Source organism: Gorilla gorilla, chromosome 3 (assembly GCF_029281585.2).
Source record: "Gorilla gorilla gorilla isolate KB3781 chromosome 3, NHGRI_mGorGor1-v2.1_pri, whole genome shotgun sequence".
Taxonomy (NCBI): domain Eukaryota; kingdom Metazoa; phylum Chordata; class Mammalia; order Primates; family Hominidae; genus Gorilla; species Gorilla gorilla.
The window spans coordinates 204,200,312-204,222,296 of record NC_073227.2 but is presented as its reverse complement, the minus strand read 5'-3'; the positions used below and the strand labels follow the sequence as shown (position 1 = coordinate 204,222,296).

Sequence of the window (21,985 nt, the reverse complement as noted above, 5' to 3'; positions counted from 1 at the left end):
CCTGGGAAACAGAGCAAGACTCCGTCAAAAAAAAAAAAAAAAATCCAAAAGATAAGGGAAGCTCAGTGTCATAATCCAAACATGGCACTGTTTCTGCTTTTGAGGTATTTGCCCACACAACAGAGAAAGTGAAAGGCTGGGAGCATGCAGTGACTGAGCACCTGAGACACAGAGAAGGGCTGGCAGCCCCACAGAGCTAAGGCATAGGGAAGAGACGTGAAGTTCAGCCTCTATTGAACGGAAGGGGCCCTGGTAAAACACCTCAAGAGTTCAACTGGGATTTTGAAGAGCTTTGCCCTAAAAGAAAAGGGAAACTGGAAATTGACCCGCCCTTAGAGAAGGACTGAAGCCCAGGCTATAGTCAGCTCAAATCATGATTATATTAAAATTACCTGCCCCTGGCCTGACTACCTAAAAGAAACAAAACTAAATCCTCTCTAGGATGACAAAGTGTTCAAAAATTACACATTAATGTGCAGAATTTGGGCAAGTAACTAGAAACAACTGAAAAATAATCAAATAGAAATTCTGAGATTAAAACTTTTTTTAATTTTAATAGAGATTATGTCTCGTTATGATGCCCAGGCTGGTCTTGAACACCTGGCCTCAAGCGATCCTCCCACCTTGGCCTCCTAAAGTGTTGGGATTACAGGTGTGAGCCACTGCACCCAGCTTCAAATATAAGTTTTTGAACTGAAAAATACAATGTATTTAAGTTGATGTCAATAATAAAAGAAAATCTCCAATTGTTTGAAAATTAAGCAATGCACTCATATGAGAAATCATAAAGGAAGTTAGAAAATACTTTGATCTGAATAACAATGGAAATATAAAATTCAAAACTTGTGAGATGTAGGCAAAAGCCTGTGCATAAAGTAACTTAGAGACTTAGTGCAGACATGAGCAAGTAAGAAGGGCTGAAACTGGCAGTATCCACTGAGATATGTACAGTCAGGTGCCACATGTCCACATTTCCCTGCATATAAGACGGTATGTCTCGCACTGCCTTTTCTACCATTGGATAAGTTTAGACACAAATACCACTGTGTGTTATAATTCTAGGTACTGAATGTACTTACAATATGTACTTACAGTACTCAGTGCAGTATCATATGGTACAGGTTTGTAGCCTGGAAGCAATAGGCTATCCCATATAGCTGAGGTGTGTAGTAGCCCTATGATACGGGCTTGCGTTAGTATACTCTGTGATGTTCACAGGACAAGGGAATTTCCTAACAATACACTTCTCAGAATGTATACCCGTTGTTAAGTGAGCCGTGGTTGTATTTTTTAAAATAAATTTTATTGCGTATATTTGAGGCTTACAACATGTTGTTATGGGATACATGGAGATAGTAAAATGATTACTATAGTGAATCAAATTAACATATCTATCAGCTCACACAGTTACCATTTTTTGTCACAAAATCTACTTATTTAACTTATTTAACAAGAATTCCTAATACAATGTTATTCCCTATAGTCCTCATGTTGAACATTACAGCTCTAGACTTGTTCATCCCACATATCTGCACCTGTTATCCTTTGAACCACATCTCACCATTTCATCTCCCCTCACCTCCGCCCCAGCCCCGAGGTCCACAGTAACCACTGTTTTATTCTCTATCTCAGTATATTTGATCTCCTTTTAAGGGTCCACATATAAGTGTTCCACATATAATGCACAATAGATATGTACATTAAGGCATAATTTTTAATAATCAGAAATTGAAATAAACTTTAATGTACATCAGTATTACATGAGATAAAGAATTGATGGTATTTACACAAAAGTGGAACACTATACAGCAACAAAAATGAACGTGGATCTCGAAATGCTGTTGAGCAAGGCGAGCCATCAAATTAACACATACGGTATCCAGTCTTAGGAAGTTCAAAGCAGGTGAAAAATTAACCCTCAGTGCTCATGAGGCTAGTACCACCTTAATGGAGAGGTGAAATAATGAGGAGAAATCATGGTAATAACCTAGTTCATGACCGGGGGTATCGGTTACATGAGTTTATTTACTTGGTGAACAGACTTCAATATTCTAAAAATCAAGGATAAACAAGTTCTGGCCTTAACATCAGTTTAGTTAAAAAGATTCAGGCCAAGATTCAGGAAACACCTCTCCAGGAGGCATTATGAGGACCTAGTAAAGTCTGACTTAGACTTTTAAGTTGTGGGCATCTTGAAATATTGGGTTGTCTGACAAAAGAGCAACTTGGCTTAACTCTGGAGGACAAAACTCAGCACAATGAGGGAAAGCAAGTTACAAGACTCAAATTTTGATTCAATATTCTAACTGCTAACAATAAAACTGCCCAATAGGCCAGGCGCAGTGACTCACACCTATAATCCCAGCACTTTGGGAGGCTAAGGCGGGCAGATCACTTGCAGTCAGGAGTTCAAGACCAATGTGACCAGCCTGGCCAACATGGTGAAACCCCATCTCTACTAAAAATACTAAAATTAGTTGTGCATGGTGGCACGTGCCTGTAATCCCAGCTACTCTGGAGGCTGAGGCAGGAGAACTGCTTGAACCCAGGAGGTGGAGATTGCAGTGCGCTAGCCTGGGTGACAGAGTGAAACTTCATCTCAAAAAACAAACAAATAAACAACAACAAAAAAACACTGCCCAATAATGGAACACATTGTCTCAATAATAAAGACTATCCCACACTCTGAACTTGTTCACATCAAGGTAGAAGGACCACTCATCAGGGATAAGGGGAGGAGTTTTCTACACCAAATGGAGATGAGAACTGATCACTAAAGCCCCTTCCACAGCCTTCAGACTCTATGCATATGGGTCAACATAGAACCACAATTTAAAACCTCTTACCCTTAATCTTGTAGTGGAGATCTCAGCTTTTAAAATATCGGGATCATATTTAGTACTGGATGAAGATCCTGAGAATACTTTTATAGAGAAAAAAGAAAAACTAATTATTTACAAGTTGCATAACTAGTTCTCAGCTTAGAATTTACTGAAGCTAAAAACAAGATTTATGTGCTTCTGTGAATACTTGCTTTCTTTTCATAATTCCTTTATTGCCATTCATCAGACACCTAAATATAAAAAGTAATCTTCAAACCTCTACCATTTTTTTTAACTCTGTAAAGAGAAATGTCATTAAGACCTTGGTGCTTAATGTTCTTCTGGATTTTATACACACTATGTCCTTAGAGGACTATACTGCAGCAGTATATCAGAGTTTTGCATTATCAAGGAATTTATAATTTAAGCAGAACTTCTGAGCTCATCACAGCTGCTTCTTTAAACAAAGCCAGTTCCAAATAGTCAATCTGTGAGATGAGGGAGCGATAAATCAACTCAGATGGTCAACAGAAATTCCATTCTAGGTAATAGTTCCAGTTCCTCCCCACTAAAAATATTGTACAAAAGTAGCAAAAAGGGCCAAACTACTTGCACTGTTCTGAAAAGGTAAAAATTAACTCGTAAATGCATAAAAGGCAACCTGGTAGAGGCGGGTGCAGAAACAGAAGGCATGCATAACCCCCAAATGGAGATTCTTTTATCTGAAGTAGGGGTGAGAAAATTTGGGGTGTGCCCTCACCTCTCAACGGTTTTGAGAGACTCTTCCTGCTTAGGAGGGAAAAGAACTCAAAATTAAACTCCATAGAAATGTAAGTGGTCTTCTGTTATCTACAATTCAGTCTCCACTTCCAAAGTCTGAATAGCCACACTGTACTTACAGCTTGTGCGAGAACTTGACTTTTCCTTATAGGCATCATTTAATCGCACATATTCATCCAGGGCCAGCGCCAGCCTCTGCTCCTTCACATGGTACAGTTCCTTCTGTGTCCGGAGGGCATCCTGTGCCACAGAGAGGTAGTCCTTGAGCATCTTCTCCTGTTCCCCCCTCCATTGTTTTCTTGGATCTTCTATCTGTGTGGTTTCTGAAAACATTAGGTGGAGGGTACTTTTTAGAATTTAACTTTGTTTTCCAGATTGTTTAAGCTTTAGGGAGTAGGCTAGCTTAAGTTCTTGTATCCTCTAAGGAGTTTATTTAGCTGTGCTGGAGTGACTTCTCCAGAAATTTTAGTTTTATTTTACCCAGTCTCATCAACTTCCTTCCTCTTCCAGGTTCTCATCAACAGTATTCTCACTATAAATCTACCACACACAATGTTGTCAATCAGATCATTCAAGAATTCTGTGGCTCCCCAGTGCCTACAGAATAAAAGCCAAGCTATTCATTCCAGCGCTCAATGCCCTGCATAAGCTGGACCCAACCTACCTCCATTCACCTAATACAGGACTCTAGCCACACTGCCCTCTGCATCAGCACTAATCAAAGTTGGTCTACTCTGCAGACCAACACCAGTCCATGAACTCAGTTTCATGTCCGCAACAGTAACGACAGAAATAGAGAGAAAACATTTTGTAATCATTATAGCGATTTTAGTCAGTTATTGTTTATCTGTTGATAAACATTGTGCATTTCTTTGTGTGTATATATTTTCACTTTTCTAGTAATTCACTTTTTCTTGTATTTTACAAAAATATCAGTGAGTCCGCAGTGGATCTGAAATTTAAAAATAAACAAACAAACAGAACTGTGGTCCTGTTTATGCAGAATGCTCTAGCCTAAGGCCCTGGTTCTTGCTTCTGCACTTCCACAAACTACAATCAACCAGAGACCCTTTTAAAAAAAAAAACCCAGACCAACTAGAGTTTCTGTGGATGGAACCCAGGCACTGTAGATTTCAAAGCTGCTCAGGTGATTCCAATGAGCAGCCGAGCCCAAGAACCAGTGCTCTGCAACAGCATTCACATGCTGCCTCCTCCAGAAGGTGCCCCAGCCACCTCATCTGCAAGTCAGCCCTTTATCCTCTGTCTTCCATGGCAGCTTATGCTCAGTTTATAAACTCCAAACACATTCTTTACTGTGTGGTGAAGCTACAGTAGGGGCCACAAAACATGAAGAAAAATAAAAACAAAAGAATCAGATTACCCTAAACATTTTATGTTCTCACATTTTAAAATTAACATATTTTTTGACCACATGTTGGGCCAAGGAGTTGGAGTGTACTGCTGTCCAGCATTGGGATACCATGGTGTATACAAGAGAACGGATAGTTTTGGTGATGGTTAGTGCAGGCTGGTTAAGAGCTATCCCCCTGTGTCTGCAGACATGTACTGGACCCCTCTGCTGTGAAAGAAAGGAGAGTGGCCATTTGCCAGTAGAGGAAGGGGTTGAGAATGGGACAGAGTAAATAAAAGAGGTTTCCTGGATGCTGATGTTCTGTTTCTTTCACCCATCGAAATTACACAGTTCACTTCTAAAATATTTGTTAAACTATGTTATTTCAGTCTATGCACTTTTCCGTGTGTTGTATTCAGTAATACATGTTTTAAAATAAAAGTGGAATAGTTCAAAGGCATAAAAACTATGGTATTGTGACTTAAGATCTCGTGTCTAGCAGGACATTGTATCCGAGCGGACCCCACTCCCAACAACAGCAAACACAAACGGGATAATTTGGGACAAAAAGAAGTATGGCTTTAATACAGAAAACACATGAAGCTTGATACACAAAAGGTTAATAGAGATTTTTAAAAAACAAAGCAAAACACAAAGAAGGCCATGGTGGAATAACAGGGCCACTGTAACTAGAAGATAAAATATATGAACAATGGTTTCAGATGTTGGACAACAGGTAGTACAGGATTGTGATCTCTGAAAGAACGGAAATGAACCCCACGATTATCCTACATTTCTGTCTGAAAGCACTTTTTGGACAGCAGTGCAAAGAGGGGTAACTCAAGCAGAGAAAGGAGGCACTGCTGAATTGAAGGGAGAGGGAAGCAGATTTCACGGAAGCCATGACAGGTAGAATTTGTAAAGCAAAGCACAGGATAAGCTCTAGAGACTGGAGAAGTTCCAGAAATTTGCACAGGGGTCACAAGAAGTCTGTGAGTGAATGCTGAGATGACAAGGGGAAATGCACAAGGCCAGGCAAAGGACAACTGGGATGCTATAGGCAGATAAATTCCCCGAGCTCACACAGGGCTGTGACAGTTTCAAATTATGACCAGCCAGAGGAGAAAGGCCACAGTGAACATCTAGGGAATCCAGTGGAGACCACAGCAAAGTTACACCTTAACAACAGAGCTAAATAAGACATAGGGTAAAGGCTACTCTGAACCTAACCTAATAAAGCTTTGAAACAAGCTTCTAAAAGACCAAGCTGGTCAGCAAGTAACTTAACTGCTGGTCAGAAGAAAAAAAGTATAAAACTCCCTAAAAGGCACAAAACCTAGCACTCAATGAAAACAACAACAACAAAACCAACTTTATAAAGTCTAGCATCCACTATAATGTTACCAACATAAAAAGCACAAAAATATGGCCCATACTCTGGAGAAAAATCAGTCGATGGAAACAGATCTCGAAATGTAGAAATGATGGAATAAGCATAATCTAGATAAAACAGCTATGTTGCAACAGAATAGAGTCCAAAAATAAACCTGCACATCTACTGACTATTGTGCAAATAGCCAGTAAGCAGATGAAAGGAGACTCAACATCACTAATCATCAGGGAAATACAAGTCAAAACTATAATGGGATACCACTGCTCACTATGTAAAATGGCTAGAATTTAAAAACTGGCAATGCCAAGTGTTGAAGAGGATGTGGTGCAACTGGAATTCTCATTCATTGCTACTGGGAATCTAAAATGGTGCAATCACTTTGGAGAACAACTTAGCAATTACCATACAACCCAGCAATCCTACAACTTGTTATTTACCCAAGAGATATGAAAATATATATCTACAAAAAGACCTCTAAACAAATACTCATTAGCAGCTTTATTCATAATAGACAAAACTATTACAGGTAATGGCTAAGCAAACTGTGGTATATCCATACAATAAAATACTACTCAGCAATAAAACGAAACAAAATACTCAACAGCAATATATAAGACTCTCAAACACATGTTGAGTGAAAAGATGCCAGACACAAAAGACCACACGCTGTATGATTCCATTTATATGAAATTCGGGCAAAAGTAAAGCTAATCCAATGACAGAAAGTGGTTGCCTGGGCCCAGCAGTACTGAGAAGTACTTGTTACAACAGAGCAAGAAGAAAGCTCTTTTTGAGGGGATGGAAATGTTCCCTATCTTGATTATTGTCATAGTTACATGGTATACACTTGTCAAAACTCATGAATTGTATAGTGAAAATAGATGCAATTTATGTATTTGTATATAATAAAGCTGATTTACAGTTTATTATTAAAATATGCTTTACAAGGTTCAAATGAATGACTTATGATGACTGATAAAGAGAAATGAGGTATAATGGAACAGCAATAAAATCCTTTGCCACTACCAGCTGTTGAAAAGAGCACTGGTTAGGGAGTAAGGCCGTGTGGGTTCCATATCCACCTAGCCAGATGTGAGACTCTAAGAGAAGTATTTTACCTCTCTTACTCTCACGTCTCTCGATTGTAAAAAGAGGCTGAAATATGGATGAATATTTTCTGATGTAGCCTTTGTAGCGGACACTGTTGGTGTCCTATCCTGGTATTCTCGGGTCTTTCTGCCATGGCCTGCTGTTTGTTTGTTGTTGATGGATGTCTGACTGCTCTAGAGCACTTCGCTAACTCACCTGCAGCCAATGACTGACTAGTGAAGAAGACAGAAAGAACTCCCAGGTAGGGCAAACTCTGAGGTAGAAATTGTACTTTAGAGCCACCACAATCATGTGGAGTCAGAGACTTTGCAGAAATAAAACCTTCAGTTGTTTTTTTCCCTCCACTTTCTTTCTTTCCTCATTTCCTTACTGGTTTATCCTGGGATTTCCTTCATAAACCACTTTCACTTAAATTATTGGCTTAGGGCTTGCTTCTGAGAGAACTCAACCCAACATACCCTTGTATAATCTATGCAAATGGAAACTGAAGAAGTTTGGTCTTGGACTGTACTATTCATACCCTCCTGTGACGGCTCTTAGTAACACTGTGTGTATGGGCAATGCAGGGGAGAAATGAGAGGAAGAATCACTCTTGAAAATAAAAAAGGAAAATAAACCTGTCATTAATAGAGAAATGTAACGGCAAGTTCTAGCAATTGTTTTCTAAGATTCTACTAGAGAACTGAATAAATACGCAACTCTGGTTATTGTAAAACAAAATTAGATTAAGGCACAGCCTAATTGACTCAATAAAATCATTTTTGTGCACCATTAGTAACAGTACTCTTAGATTTTAAGCCCTTGATGTCATATCATACCTGAAAATACTTTCACAGCCCACTCAGAGTTCTACAACCCCTTTCTTAGGGGTGTAGAGAGTGTACATTAGTCAGCCCAGGCCACACTGGAAATGAAAGGAGTGGATACAGAAGGACTATGGAACATATAAAAGGAAAGTGTTCCAATAAGAACCTCAGCACTTATTACTAGAAGGGGATGAGGAGGTACAGAGGTGCAGGAGGAAGAAGAAAGAAACAAAATGATATGGTAGCACTACCACCTGGGTGATAATGCAGGTACCTCAGAAGGGCTGAGGTACCCACATTGTGAAAAACTAAACAGGAAAAGGAGGGATAACTCTTCCTTCCACCTAATACCTGAATAATTAAAATGATTCCATATTGGAATGTACATTGAGAATACTGAGACTCAGGTCATAATGAAAGTTTAAAAAAAAAAAAAAAAAGCAAATGAATTGTTTTGAGTCCTGAGGAAGTTTTAAGAATATGAATACTGGAAAAAAGAACTGAGATGTAATATCCCAGTAGTTAAGATCATAAACCCTGTATTCAGTCTAACTGGGTTCAAATTCAGGTGTGTCATTTACAAATTGTGTGACCTTGAGCAGGTTCTTAAACCTTTCCAGGGTTCAATTTCCCCCTTAATAAAATGGAGCTAATTCAGGGGGCTGTTTGGAAGATTAAATGAGATGCTGCAAAATATAAAAAGCCTTTAATGCTGGTAAGCTATAACACTGTCTCTGATACTCAGATTGCAAAAGCAAAGAAATTATAAAGTCACATTCCTTTCCCCAGCCTTGACTCCAGAGAGCATCTGTGCCTAGAACTAAGGCTCCACAGATCACTCTGCACCCATGTTAACCTACCCTGGCTTGAACCGGCTGATGAAAATGGGATAGAGTCAGCCATAACAAATGAATTATATATACATATGCTCAACACTTCCCCTCAATCTGTGCACATGGCAGCAACACCGGGGAAAAAAGAGGCTTGTAACTTAATAAATTATAAAATTATATCCACTCTGCTCCCTCTTCCTTTAGTGGAATTTGCACACTCCACCACATATGTATTTATACAAGATGTCAGGGGCAGATCAGCAGATGAGACTGAAAAACAAGAAAATATTGCTTCTCAAAGTTTCTTAGTATGACACATAATGTTGCACTTTCCATTTGTCAGTGGATGGTGTATTGATCATTTTTTAAAATTTTATATATTTTATGATGCTTTGATGTCTTGGGGGCCTTGCTGTCTGGGAAGAGACTGCCCCTCCCAGGGCTAATTTAATTCTTAGAGATAGCAAATGACTCCCATGAGCCCATCCTTCATATGTAAACCAACAGTCCAAAGCCCATATCCCTAACCTCCTCTTTTATCTAACTCAGACTCCAAACCAATATTTCCCCTGCCCTACATCACCCCCCACAGAAGATACTGGACAACTAGAGACCATTCCCATAACCCAGAGTCTGCAGAAATTATTCAATCTAGCCAATCCTAAACTTGTTCAGATTTGCCTACCCTGCCTCACTCATTCCTTCCCCAGGAAACCACAATACAGGCTCTGGGCCATGATTTCTCCTCTGCTCCTTCTGCCTTCCAACCAACCCAAGCGCTTCCCCACTATGTGGCCCAGAATGGTGTAGTATGCCCCCTTCCCTTGAAAACTATAATAAAACTTCTTTCAATGGCACTGACCTCTTCCCATCATCACTCAGTCACCTCTATAAATTAAATCCTGGGTATAATCAAAACAAGATGGGCCATGGGGCTGGCCACTATATGAACGTAAGAACCTGTTCCTGATAGGTTAGAATAGAAATACTATCAATTTTCTGGAATGCCCAGGGGCACATACTGTCTTCAAAAAGCTTTGCCTGGTAATCTCAATCTTAACGCAGCCCAACGAAGTATTTCTGGTTGGCCCCAAGAGCTAGAGCAAGTCAAAACCTAGAGAATAATCTGCTATATTTATTTGTTATTTGTTCGTTAATAAGTCAGAGGGCATCTGACTTGGCCCACAGGAATTTCTAGAGACCAGACTGGTTCTGTGGGTGTTTAACCTGGCCTCTAGGGATAAGGGATGACTCTAAACTAAAGTGATTCAGGCTGTGAAGACTGGGTCCTTTTGAGGCCAAGAGAAGCCCTGGGTGATCAACAAAATGGCCTGAGTCAGACGGGCACAGTGCAACCACTGCTTTAGACCTAGAGCTCTTGCCTCACACTCACTGGCTAAAGTTGAGCTTTCTCTAAAGTAGTATTTTAAACACTAATTTTAAAGATGTAAGTATTTAAATATGCAGAAGATGTATATCTCACCTAACTGTGAAAAAAACCAAACAAACTGTATGCTAGAGCTGATGTCTAAACAAGAGATGTACAGGATGGACAGACCCTCCAGCCAAGAATCTTCAAGGACATCACCACCACAAGGCAGCCCAGCCATCTGGAGAATGTGCGAGATGGGCAGAGATCAGTCAATAAGAGTCCAAACTTCTCAGGTTTAAATATTCATTATAACTCAGGTCTCTGATTATCCTAATATTTAATACCTATATCTATTTCCAATATTTATATATGTGAGTGCAACCTGCCTCAAAGTACAGAACTCATCCTCTAACGAACATAAATGCATGGTCTTCAAAAGTTTTCAGAACTGTAGATGACTCCCAATAATCCTCATCTCCTAGTAATTTATGCCTCTTGAGTATGGACTAGATCTGATGGCTTGCTTCTAATGAACAGAACATAGAATAAGTGACAAGATATTACTTCTGAGATTAGGTTATAAAAGACTGTGCTGTTGTCCTGCTCACTCTCTCTCTCCCTGATTCTTCTTGGCTTTTTGGCTCTAACAAAGCAAGCTGCCCCGTTGTGAGCTGTCCTGTGGAGAGGCCCACGTGGCATGGAATGAGGGAGGCCTGTGGCCAGCAGCCAACAAGGAAGTGAATCCTGCCAACAACCGTACGAGTGGCTTGGAAGCAAATCTTTCTCCTTGAAAGATTTGAGATGACTGCAGCCTGGCTGACACCTTGATTGCAAACTACCACAGAGACCTTGAGCCAGAGGATCCAGCTAAGTCTTGCCTAGATTCATGGCCCACAGAAACCATGAGATAATAAATATTATTTTAAACCACTAAGTTTTGGGACAATTTGTGACAGTGAGATATATAATTAATAAACGAATGAAATAAAGAGATAATAAAAATTAAAAATGTATGTTAAAAATCTGAAATGTTCTTAAGTTATAATAATTATAAGATATGTACTCTCAGTTCTCTCTCAATCTTTTGAGGTTTCAGCCAATCATATTTCCCTCCATCTTGGGGACACGGTATATTTCAATAAAATACTTGTCACTGGCTAAAATGCCACAAAACACTGACTGACACTTAAATGAATAAAGGGCAATAATGATGATGATAATAAACTATCAGCATTTGTCTTGGATAGGTCAGGAAAAACACTCCAGTAGACTGGTTTAAACACCGCATATTAGAAGAGAGTCAGTGGGAAGCATTCTCATTTCTGAAATACTGTACAATTCAAATATGAACTACAAAAGAGGGTTCCCAAAGGCACCTTAGAAGAAGGCTTCATAAAGCAGGATGGTGCTTCATCTCCATCGTTGCATTTGCAGAATAGATTTGTGAAGATTATTTTTTAAATGTAAATACTCAAGTATATTATACAAATGTGGTATTTTTTATTAAGACCCAGTGGCCTTGGGAGCTCATGGCATTATAATATAATTTGCTGTTTTCTACTATATTAAAGAAGCAACATACAATACTGTCAAAATGCCCTGTACCTCAAGGGAATTCACATTCCATCAGTTTCATAGATGTGAAACTTTATAGGTAGAGAACACATGTGAATTACAAGAGCTTATCATGGAAGATAACATTAGATTCTTCAAAGAAGTTTTTTTTGTCTATAATGCATATTTCTATTCTTCCTACTGTGCTTAGGAAGAATAAATCAAATGAATATAAGTAACTTTCCTTATCTTCCTTTTTATAAAGTATCTGCTATATTTATTTATTATTTGTTCGTTAATTTCTACAGACAGTTATTGGCCATCTACTACAGGGTTTGGAAAAATAAGATAATCAGGCATGATCCCTCCTTCCAAGAAACTTACAAAATGTAGAAGAAATAGTGACATAGATGTATGTAGAACACAATTAGTGCCTCGAGCGGAGAATGGCTATGTGCATGGCTAGCGTATGAGAATGGCTAGTACCATGGCAGTTTAGAGACAAATGCGTTTCTTCTGGCTAAAAAGAGTACAGTTCCGTGGAACAGGCAGTACTTAAAGAGGGCTCTGGAAGATTCCCGACAAAAGAACCTGCCCCATTCAAAACCCCCGGTTACCCCAGTCACACCAGCCTTCAGCTGCACTGAATTTCCTGCATGTCTTTCCTCAAGTCCTGCTTTCCTCAAGTCCTGCTTCTTGAGACCTTTGAATCTACTTGTGGTCCTCCTTCTTCCCCACCGTCTTTTTCTCCAGCCTGGTTAACTCAGTCATCTCTTTGGTTTCAGCTTAAAGCACTTTCTCCAAGTAGCCATGGCTACACTCTTTAGAATGGAAAGGCTGCTTCTTCATGTTTCCCCGTGTTCTCCTGGCATGGTGGTGGTCCTTTCCTTATTTCACTACACAATCTCATTTCTTTACCAATACCCCAAGAAGGACTAGCCTATGATCTCTTGAATGTACAGTAAATGAATATGAAACTCATTTTGAAAGCAGTAATGTGCCACAGAAGGGTTTTATGCAAGAGCACAAAAGGATCTTTTTTTTTTTTTTTAAAGAGACGAGGTCTTATATGTTACCAAGACTGGCCTTGAGCTCTTAGGCTCTAGCGATCTTCCCACCTCACCCTCCTGAGTAGCTGGGACTACAAACAAGAGCCACCATGCTCAGCTTCAAAGAATCTTGACTATATTCTATGAAAATCATCTGACAGAAACGTGAAGTTCTATTATCAAAAGAATTGATATCATGGTGCAAAAAATTTTGGTGAAAATTATACATTAAATGAAAAAGTTTATAAAACAGTATATATAATATAATCCCATTTGCGATGTAAAATACATTTAAAGCTGTGTGTGAGGTGGGGGGATTCCTTGAGGTCAGATTTAAGACCAGTCTGGGCAACACAGAGAGCTGCCATCTCTACCCCCAAAAAATGAAAACAAAAATAAATTTTAAGAAACTGTGTATATGTGCATGTGTGTATCAATATGAAAAAGTCTGGAAGGATACACATCAGAAGATTTAGAATACTTAGTTAACTCTGGGTTGTATGAACATAGATAATTTTTCTTCTTTTCACTTATCTATATTTTCTACTTTTCTCCTATATACCATTACTTTTCGTTTGTTTGTTCTTGAGACAGGGTCTCACTCTGTCAACCAGGCTGGAGTGCAGTGGTGTGATCACAGCGCATTGCAGCCTTGAACTCCTAGGCTCCAGCAATCTGCCCACCTCAGCCTCCCAAGTAGGTGCGACCACAGGTGCAAACAGCCTCCCAAGTAGGTGGGACTACAGGTGCAAACTGCAAAACATGCTGAAAGAATCTATTCCCAAAACTGAACACAATCCTTTTATATGAAGTTCCAGAACAGAGAAAACTAAGCTATGGTGATAGAAATCAGAACAATGTCTGCCGCAGTAGGGAGGGCTGACTGGAAAGGGGCAGGACAGAACGTACTAGGGTGACGGACGAAGTTTGTACCTTGATGCGGGGGCAAGTTACAAAGGACTATACATACGTCAAAGTCCACCCAAAATACACGCTTAAAATCAGTGCATTTTTGTGTATGTAAATGAAACCTTGATTACTAAAAGAAAAAAAATTACAGTACAACTCTGACTCTACCAAAAAGTGATTTACTTCTGGTTGTATTAATAATATCAAAACCTTATAAACCATACCTCCTTATTTACCTTCTAGTTAGCTGCAAACATCCCTCACTGATATCTACACCCCCACTCCACATATACCCACTGGAAGGTGAACATGACCATACAACACTGATGGCCTAAAATAACTTTCACAGTCAAGGTCAAATCTTTTACTTCTAAATATTCAATAGTGTTTCTTAGAAATAGTGTTAAACAGCCAACATTCCTTATTTCATTTTTTATTTAAATAATGAGAAAATGATGCTGAAACTATACGATGTCAGAACACAACATATGTGTGGAACAGCTGCTTGAGAAGATAATACCATTTGCTTCCTAAACTACTTCACAGGAATGTCTTGAAGATTAATGAGACAATGGACCAGATCGTTTTCAGTGGGTGAACTGTTTGCTGTTGGTAATTTGGGTACAACAGATCACCAGAATACCATTACCATTACAGCAAAATAGCAGACTTAAAATTTTATATTCTAATAGTGAAGTTTTAAAATATTCAAAATGGCGTTTTTTGACACATAATTTATACTTGAAATGTACTTTAATTCCTTTAAATAACAGAAAGCTTTTGATTGCTGAGTTAAGCAATAAAGCTCTTCTTTTTAACATTTTAAGAGTTTATCATTATACTAGTTGCCCAGCGATGAAAACATAAAAGATGCAGTCATTGCCCTCAAGAAGCTCACAATTTAGTGAGGAAAACATACAAAAAATAATATAAATGCAATATGAAAATGCTTTTTAAAAAAATCCCTATGCACCTGGTCTTCTGGAAATATCTGGATGGGGCACTCGACCAGAATGGGATGGGGACCTGTGAGGTGGAGGGGTGGGTATCAGAGAAGGCCTGTGGGAAGCAGTGGCACCTGAGCAGACTGCCCCTAGAAGGATGTGGCCTTCAGACAAAGGGAGGGCCTAGGGGCTGCGCAGAGAGTGCTCAGGCTAGACTCCACAGATGCAAAGAAAGACAGCCAGCTGAGAAGGCACAGGGTCCTCCTAAAGGCCTCCAGTGCCAGGCAGGGCAGGAGATGAAAAAGGAGAGGCTGGTGCAAGCAGACTAGGAAGAGCCTTCTAGCAAGGAATAGAACACATGCATCTGTACTCTGAGAAAGACTTAGACAGATGTGGCAGCCAGCAGTCTGAAGGAAGTAACTGAAGTTATCACCCAAGGAGATCTGCAGCATGCAAACAGCAAAAGACTAAAGACTATTACAGAAATCCTGACAGCAGGTCCCGGTGAAGAAAGAGGCAAAAGAAAGCTGGGCAGGTGCGGTCAGGTATGTGAACAGTATGTCACAAAATCCAAAGAGTAAAGAGCAGGAGGGAATAACTCACAGTGGCAAGTCACAGAGACAAGACTACAGTGTTGTTTGGATTTGATAGTTTGTGGGGTGTATTAGACCCTTCTTGCCTTGTTATAAAGGAATACCTGAGACTGAGTAATTTATGAAGAAAAGAGGTTTAATTGACTCACGGTTCTGCAGGATATACAAGCACGGCCCCAGCGTCTGCTGGGCTCCTGGGGAGGCCTCAGGGAACTTTTACTCTTGGCAGAAGGCAAAGCGGGAGCACCACATTATGTGGTGAGAGAGGAAGCAAGAGAGTAAGCGGAACATGCTTCACACCTTCAAACAGCCAGATCTTGTGAGAACTCACTACAGCAAATACAGCACCAAGGGGATGGCGCTAAACCATGAGAAATCCACTCCCATGATCCAATCACCTCCCATCAGGCCCTACCTCCAACACTGGAGATTACATTTCAGCATGAGATTTAGATGGGACAAATATCCAAACTACATCGTGGGGTCTCGGGTGCCCTCAGCAAGAACAGGTTCTGTGAGATGGTGGAGAACAATGGAGGAAGTGGAGTTCTTGCAGACTACAGCTTTCAGCAAGTCTGGCTGTGAAGGGAAGAGGAGGCAACTACAGCTGGCAAGGGATTCTGGTTGAAGGATGGTTTTGAGAGCGTGAGGAAAGGGAGTTTAATGCCATCTGTTTGTATTTCTTTTGCAGTTTTGGTTTTGTTTTGAGAGTTTCCAGTGTTTATACATTAAGACAAAAGAATCATTTATTAATAGAAATGGTGGGAGAACATTTTAAAATCAGGAAATAACTAGTAAAGATACCAAACAGGAGAGAATGATGAAATAGAAAAGTTATTAAGAGGTATTTGTAGGGGTGGAGGTGTCCAGAGGAATGCCTCCTTCACTGAGAAAGAGGAGGAAGCCCTGAAGGTGGGTTTAGATACCAAAGAGTTTGTAGGTGTTGAGAAGGAGGCTGAGAGGATTCCTTTTCTCATTTTGGTACCAAGAGGGCTTATTTTTGTTGACCTGGGATGGCGAGGTTGGTTTCTGGTTCCCCAAATACTACTTTAAGGAAAGAAAGCTACACAATTATTCATCTAAAATAAGCATAAAAGTGAGAGTTAAATAGTTAATACATTTCAGATATTTCACTGACTTGTTTATTTGCAATGACATAAGGGTGAGACACAGTGCTTAAAATGAACTGAATTTTATCAAAATTAGTTCATTTCACCCTTACAGATGACATTTGGTTGTCAGTGACTGATACATAATAAAACCTGGTATATACTAATACAGTATATCAATAAACATTTATTAGAAAACAAAATTAAAAGCTAACTTAAAAACACAATAATTGATTCTTCATAGAACTTTTAGAAACTTTCAGGGAGAGATAAATAATAGCTCTACAAAAAAGTCACATTTCTTCTGGTCATATAAAAGAGGCTGAGGTAACAACTTGTAGAAACTATTATTTGTATTTGTGTTGAACTAATAATGTACAGTATACATGAAAGCTGGTTCCCAAGCTGTGTATGACAGGTGTTCTACTGAAACAGATCACTAACCATATGTGCTCACCGGACTTCAGAGTGCTTACACTCCTTTCTGCCCTTCCACCTCACCCGCCTGGAAGATGGTGCCTCACAGCTAATAATACAGGCTTTTCTGGCCTCTTGAGAAATACATCATCTACCTACACAAGGGCAGCTGCAAGCCATCACTAATGAGTGAGTATCAAGTGAAATACTGCTACAGTGATACTGTTCCCAAAGATACTACAGAGTACTGCATATACAAATTTTAAATATAAGAATAGATCTAAAAGAAATAAGACAATGAGGAATAAATTCATTATGTATTCCCCAAAACTTATAAAAATAAAATAATTGTTTTTAAGTGAATAAGCAAAATGAATGAGTATTGTATGCTACCATCTGAATAAATTTTTAAAGGAGTAGATAGAGTGCTAGATATTCATATAAACACACACACACAAACATACACAAATATATAAAAAATATTTCAAAGTATGTGTTTTTGAAAGTCATTCACGGCCACAGTAATCCTCTGCCCTAGACTGACCATGTCAGAGATGTGACAGATTTAAAAGCTGTTAAAATGAGAGGTTTTTCCCTTCCAATGACAAAGAAATCAGGAAACAGAAAAAAGGAAGAGGTTTAGGACCTTTCCCAGCTACGCTATGTCTTCCAAAGCCACTGATGCAGGCCAACCCCTCCCCAGTCCCAGCCTACAAACCACACTGTGCCAACGCCCAAGTCTTTCTGTGGCAAACACAAGGAAAGGAAGAGCCTGTCAGAAGGTGCAATGGCCATGGAAAGAGGAGCCCAGCAGCTCTGATCCCCACAGGTTCCCAGACCTGTGCTGAAGGAGAATCCTCATTCCCCAGCAGGCAGGCAGGCAGGCAGGCAGGCAGGCAGGCACACGGGCCAGACACCCTTTCTCCCTCTCCGCCCCCATAAGGACAACTCTATGTACATGCCCCAAATACCAAGACAGGCATTTCAGTTAAATATCAGTCACTAAGAAAATGGGGTTTTGGAAATTCAGTTTGTAACATGTTTATTCTTTCGTGTGACTGTAGGTTTTGGGGGATTACTTTTCTGATATGTTTGCTTTTACCAAAAAGGAAAACTTACTGTTGATGTGATCGATGTAGTAGACACCAATCTGAGGGTCAAACCCTGCTTCCCATCCCCACGGCAGCTCATCCCCAACACAATCAGCAAATGACAAGGGCTTCGTTAACCTACAACAAACCAGAATTGACACACCAGTGATTCTTTCCGTCAAACCGCATATGTCAAAATTCAGCACCCTAACCACAAGTGTCTAGGTTGCATTTAAAATCTTAAAGAAAAAAAAAACAAAAAACCAAGGATAAAATACAGATGTATATATCCAAAAAAGTAGGACAAGTCGTAATACCCTTTTGAAAGTTCACTGCTTAATATTTGGAGATAAACCTATACACTAAATAAATAAAGGCATCCTAAATCAGGGAGAATGCCAAGCTGAGAGTGAGGAAGCTTGGGATCTAGCTCTAGCTCTGCAGTGAAACAGATACCCCATTAAAAAGAAAAATGTGTCCCAGGATTCAAATACTGGTATCATGAAAATCCTATCAGTAGCATGGAGACAAGATCCACATCAGGTTACACTAATTTCAGACTGGATGCTCGTTTATAAATTAAACATTCAACTGTGAAGTCTACTATAAGTTCTCCTTGAGAGGAAGGACAAATTTTTTTCATAAGTATCTTGTACATAACAGTCACTCAACAAAATTTTTAACTGAACCAAATACATCAAGTATTCATTCATATATCAATGTGATCTCACCTTCTGAAATTGCTTTATACTCTCTCTTAAGACCATTTTTTTCTGTAAGACGCTTTCTCTGTAGGATTTTTCTCTTTAAAACTAATGAAGAAACCACACAGTTTCCTAAGCAGAGTACAGGTTTCAGACTTAATTACAATAGATTTTTTTTTTTCTCACTCTCTTGCATTTTGCTTTTGAGATTTTCCTTGGCTACTGGAGCGGCCATGGGCAGGTTAACACCACAGATGCCTTGCTGGAGTGTGGCCACCATCAGTCAACACATTTTCTAATTTAATGCACTGGCACCACTAGCATGGTTCTTACATACAAAATCTCCTGGAATCCCTTTTATCCATGCTAATGACTATCAAAGATCTCACAGTTCAACTGAAATATAGGTCATTTTCAGAATCATATCATTCATCAGAATAACAAAGTACATCATCCACCCTTCAGAATGCTCAAGAATGATATAAAAAGGAGGAAAATTCTTTTTTTCCAGGCCTGCTCTGCAATAGTCCTCCAAGGACAAAAAACACCAATAGATGAAAGGAAGGGTCTACTTTTCTCTCAACCTTCCTATAGCATGAAATCTCTCCTTCTGGAGATGGCTCCAAAGAAGACACTGGCCTTCCAAACCAGCTCAGCAGACAGAAGCAATAATGAGGGTAACCTGCTCTACCACTGACTCACTATGAGACCACTTACTGAGCACCTCTTCCTACCTCAGTTTCCTTCTCTTTGAAGTAGTGAGTATACCCTCACGTACTCTCCCTGCAATTTAACTAGCTCCTAAAATAAACTCAGGATAAAAAGGAATTAACTTGGAAGAGCATCCAGGACGTTATAAGTAGTCAATAAATGTCAGTGATTATTAACACAAGCACATGTGAATTCTCTCATTTATCCCTCAGAGGAATCAAGTCAGGCAGCACAGCATAGAACTGTGGTTCTTAGAATACAGTTCCCAGAAACAGCAGCATCAACATCTGGGACCTTGTTACAAATACAAATTCTGGTTGGGCACCGTGGCTCACGCCTGTAATTCCAACACTTTGGGAGGCTGAGGCAGGAGGATGGCTGAGACCAGGAGTTCAAGACCAGCCTGGGCGACACAGTGAGACCCTGTCTCTAAAAAAATAAAAAATTAGCCAGGCATGGTGGCTCATGCCTGTAATCTCCGCACTCTGGGAAGCCAAGATAGGAGCATCACCTGAGCCCAGGAGTTCAAGGCTGCAGTGAGCCATGATCGCACCACTGAATTCCAGCCTGGGCAACAGAGCAAGACCCTGTCTCTAAAAAAAACTAAAATGATTTTAAAAAAAAATAGAAATAATACAAATTCTTGAGCCCTATTGTAGAATCAGAAACTCTAAGTCCCAGCAATGTATGCTTTCCAGGTAATTCTGCTCCACACTAAAGTGCGGGAACCACGGCTTACAAGTTAAGAGCTCGAAGTCTGGCATCAAAGAGATCTGGGCTCAAATCTTTATTCTGCCACTTACTCACTATACAACCTAGAGCAAGTTATTAGCCTTAAAAGCCCTAGCTTCCTAATGTATTTTTTTAAGGGGACAGGAGGAAAGATTAAGTTTAGATGAGAACTAAACAGTATAACACCCGAGAAATGGTAAGCTTCAATATATGTTAGATGAGTAAAATGAATCTCAAACATGTTAAGTGATGTGCCCAAATATGGAAACTGGCCATATTTACTTTGTAAACATGGAGTGCATTTGAACTCAATCTGAGTTCAAATGCGAAACATTTCATTCTTAGAATTGTGCTCAAATTCTGTCTTCTATCAAAAACTGCCCCAGAAAATTGATTTTTCTCTTGACAAAGAGTGAGATACCATATCAAAAATTCCTACACCCTAGGACACCTCCTTGTCTACATACATGGTCTCTTTGACTACCTCAATAAAGCAACTAGATAGAGCTCCGGTGCCAGGTCACCCTCTGTATCACTGTTTGATGATCCTCTTTCACTAACTCCATTATCAATGCTGTCTAAAAGGCACATGCATCCTAAAGAAATGAAGAAGGAGAAAACATGAGAATGGTAAGTTTAAGTGACAAAAGAGAAATATTAGGCCAGTATTACCCAGGCACCAATTCAATGTGCTTAAGCGTGAGTATGACAGGAATATATTTATTACTTTAAGAATAAGAAGTTATAAAAGCTTGAGAGCATGTGCTATGATTACAAGTTAATAGTAACTTGATTACATTTGGAAATAATCCAGTTTGTTCCACTAACTGGTTAGCAGATAAGCATTTAATTGTCACTGTTCTAAGACTACAATTACATCTATAGGTATACATGTACTTGTGAACTCTGAAAAATTCAGAAGATTCCATTCTTAAAATTTTTAATATAAAAATTTCTCTGCAGAGTTCCTTCAAATAGCATTTTAATACTTTATTTTCTATATATGGATAAATATATATACCTTCTCTGCACTCTATCAATAAGTAAAACCATTACATAGATATTTGTAAATATTAAAGTTTTAGGATTGAATTCTTATGCAAATTATAAAATATAAATAGAACAACATTCTCAGGTTCCAAACAAATTAAGTACCCAATTATGGTGCTATCCTGATAAAAAGAAAATATTACTATGACGTACTAAGAGGTAACACAAAGCAAAAAGAACTAACAGATGTATTCCAAAATTACAAACAACATAAATTAAAACAAATACAGTGAACGGAAATGTTAATTAACTTTTAAATTTCTTCCTCTTGTTGTGCACAAGGAATTTCTTACACATTCAAGCTTTCTTTGATGTTAAGTCAGTAAAAATGGATGGAGTTTGTTTTTGGTTGGTTCCCTGCAAAGGAGCAACAACAAGCAACAACAACAACAACAAAATCCTGAAATTAACTAGAGTCTTAATGCTGAATTCCAGACATTACTCTTTGCTTAAAAAGGTCTTCCTTTGCACCATGCAAAGGAATTTCATATTATGAAGAAAACGGTAATTTACTGCAGCACTTTGCCAACGTTTATATGCAAAATTTAACTCTGCGTGGTATTTCCTCTCCTTGCTGGCATTATATCATTCTTTCACAGTCATTTAATATTTATTGTCAACTCAAATACATGTCCTATGACATGAGATGCCACAC

General features: G+C 39.2%; 1 protein-coding gene across 2 annotated transcripts in view; it reads right to left on the bottom strand.

The window, feature by feature from the left end:
• WWC2 (WW and C2 domain containing 2) overlaps positions 1–21,985 on the bottom strand; it is a 220,652-nt gene that overhangs the window by 107,947 nt on the left and 90,720 nt on the right. The window contains exons 2-4 of one of the 2 annotated variants that reach the window (XM_031010343.3): positions 18,162–18,271; positions 3,722–3,925; positions 2,847–2,923 (exon numbers count right to left, since the gene is read on the bottom strand). In XM_031010343.3, coding sequence (XP_030866203.3) covers positions 2,847–2,923; positions 3,722–3,925; positions 18,162–18,271 — 391 coding nt within the window. The remainder of the gene's footprint in view (positions 1–2,846; positions 2,924–3,721; positions 3,926–18,161; positions 18,272–21,985) is intronic. The other variant, XM_055385871.2, reaches the window with a different exon arrangement.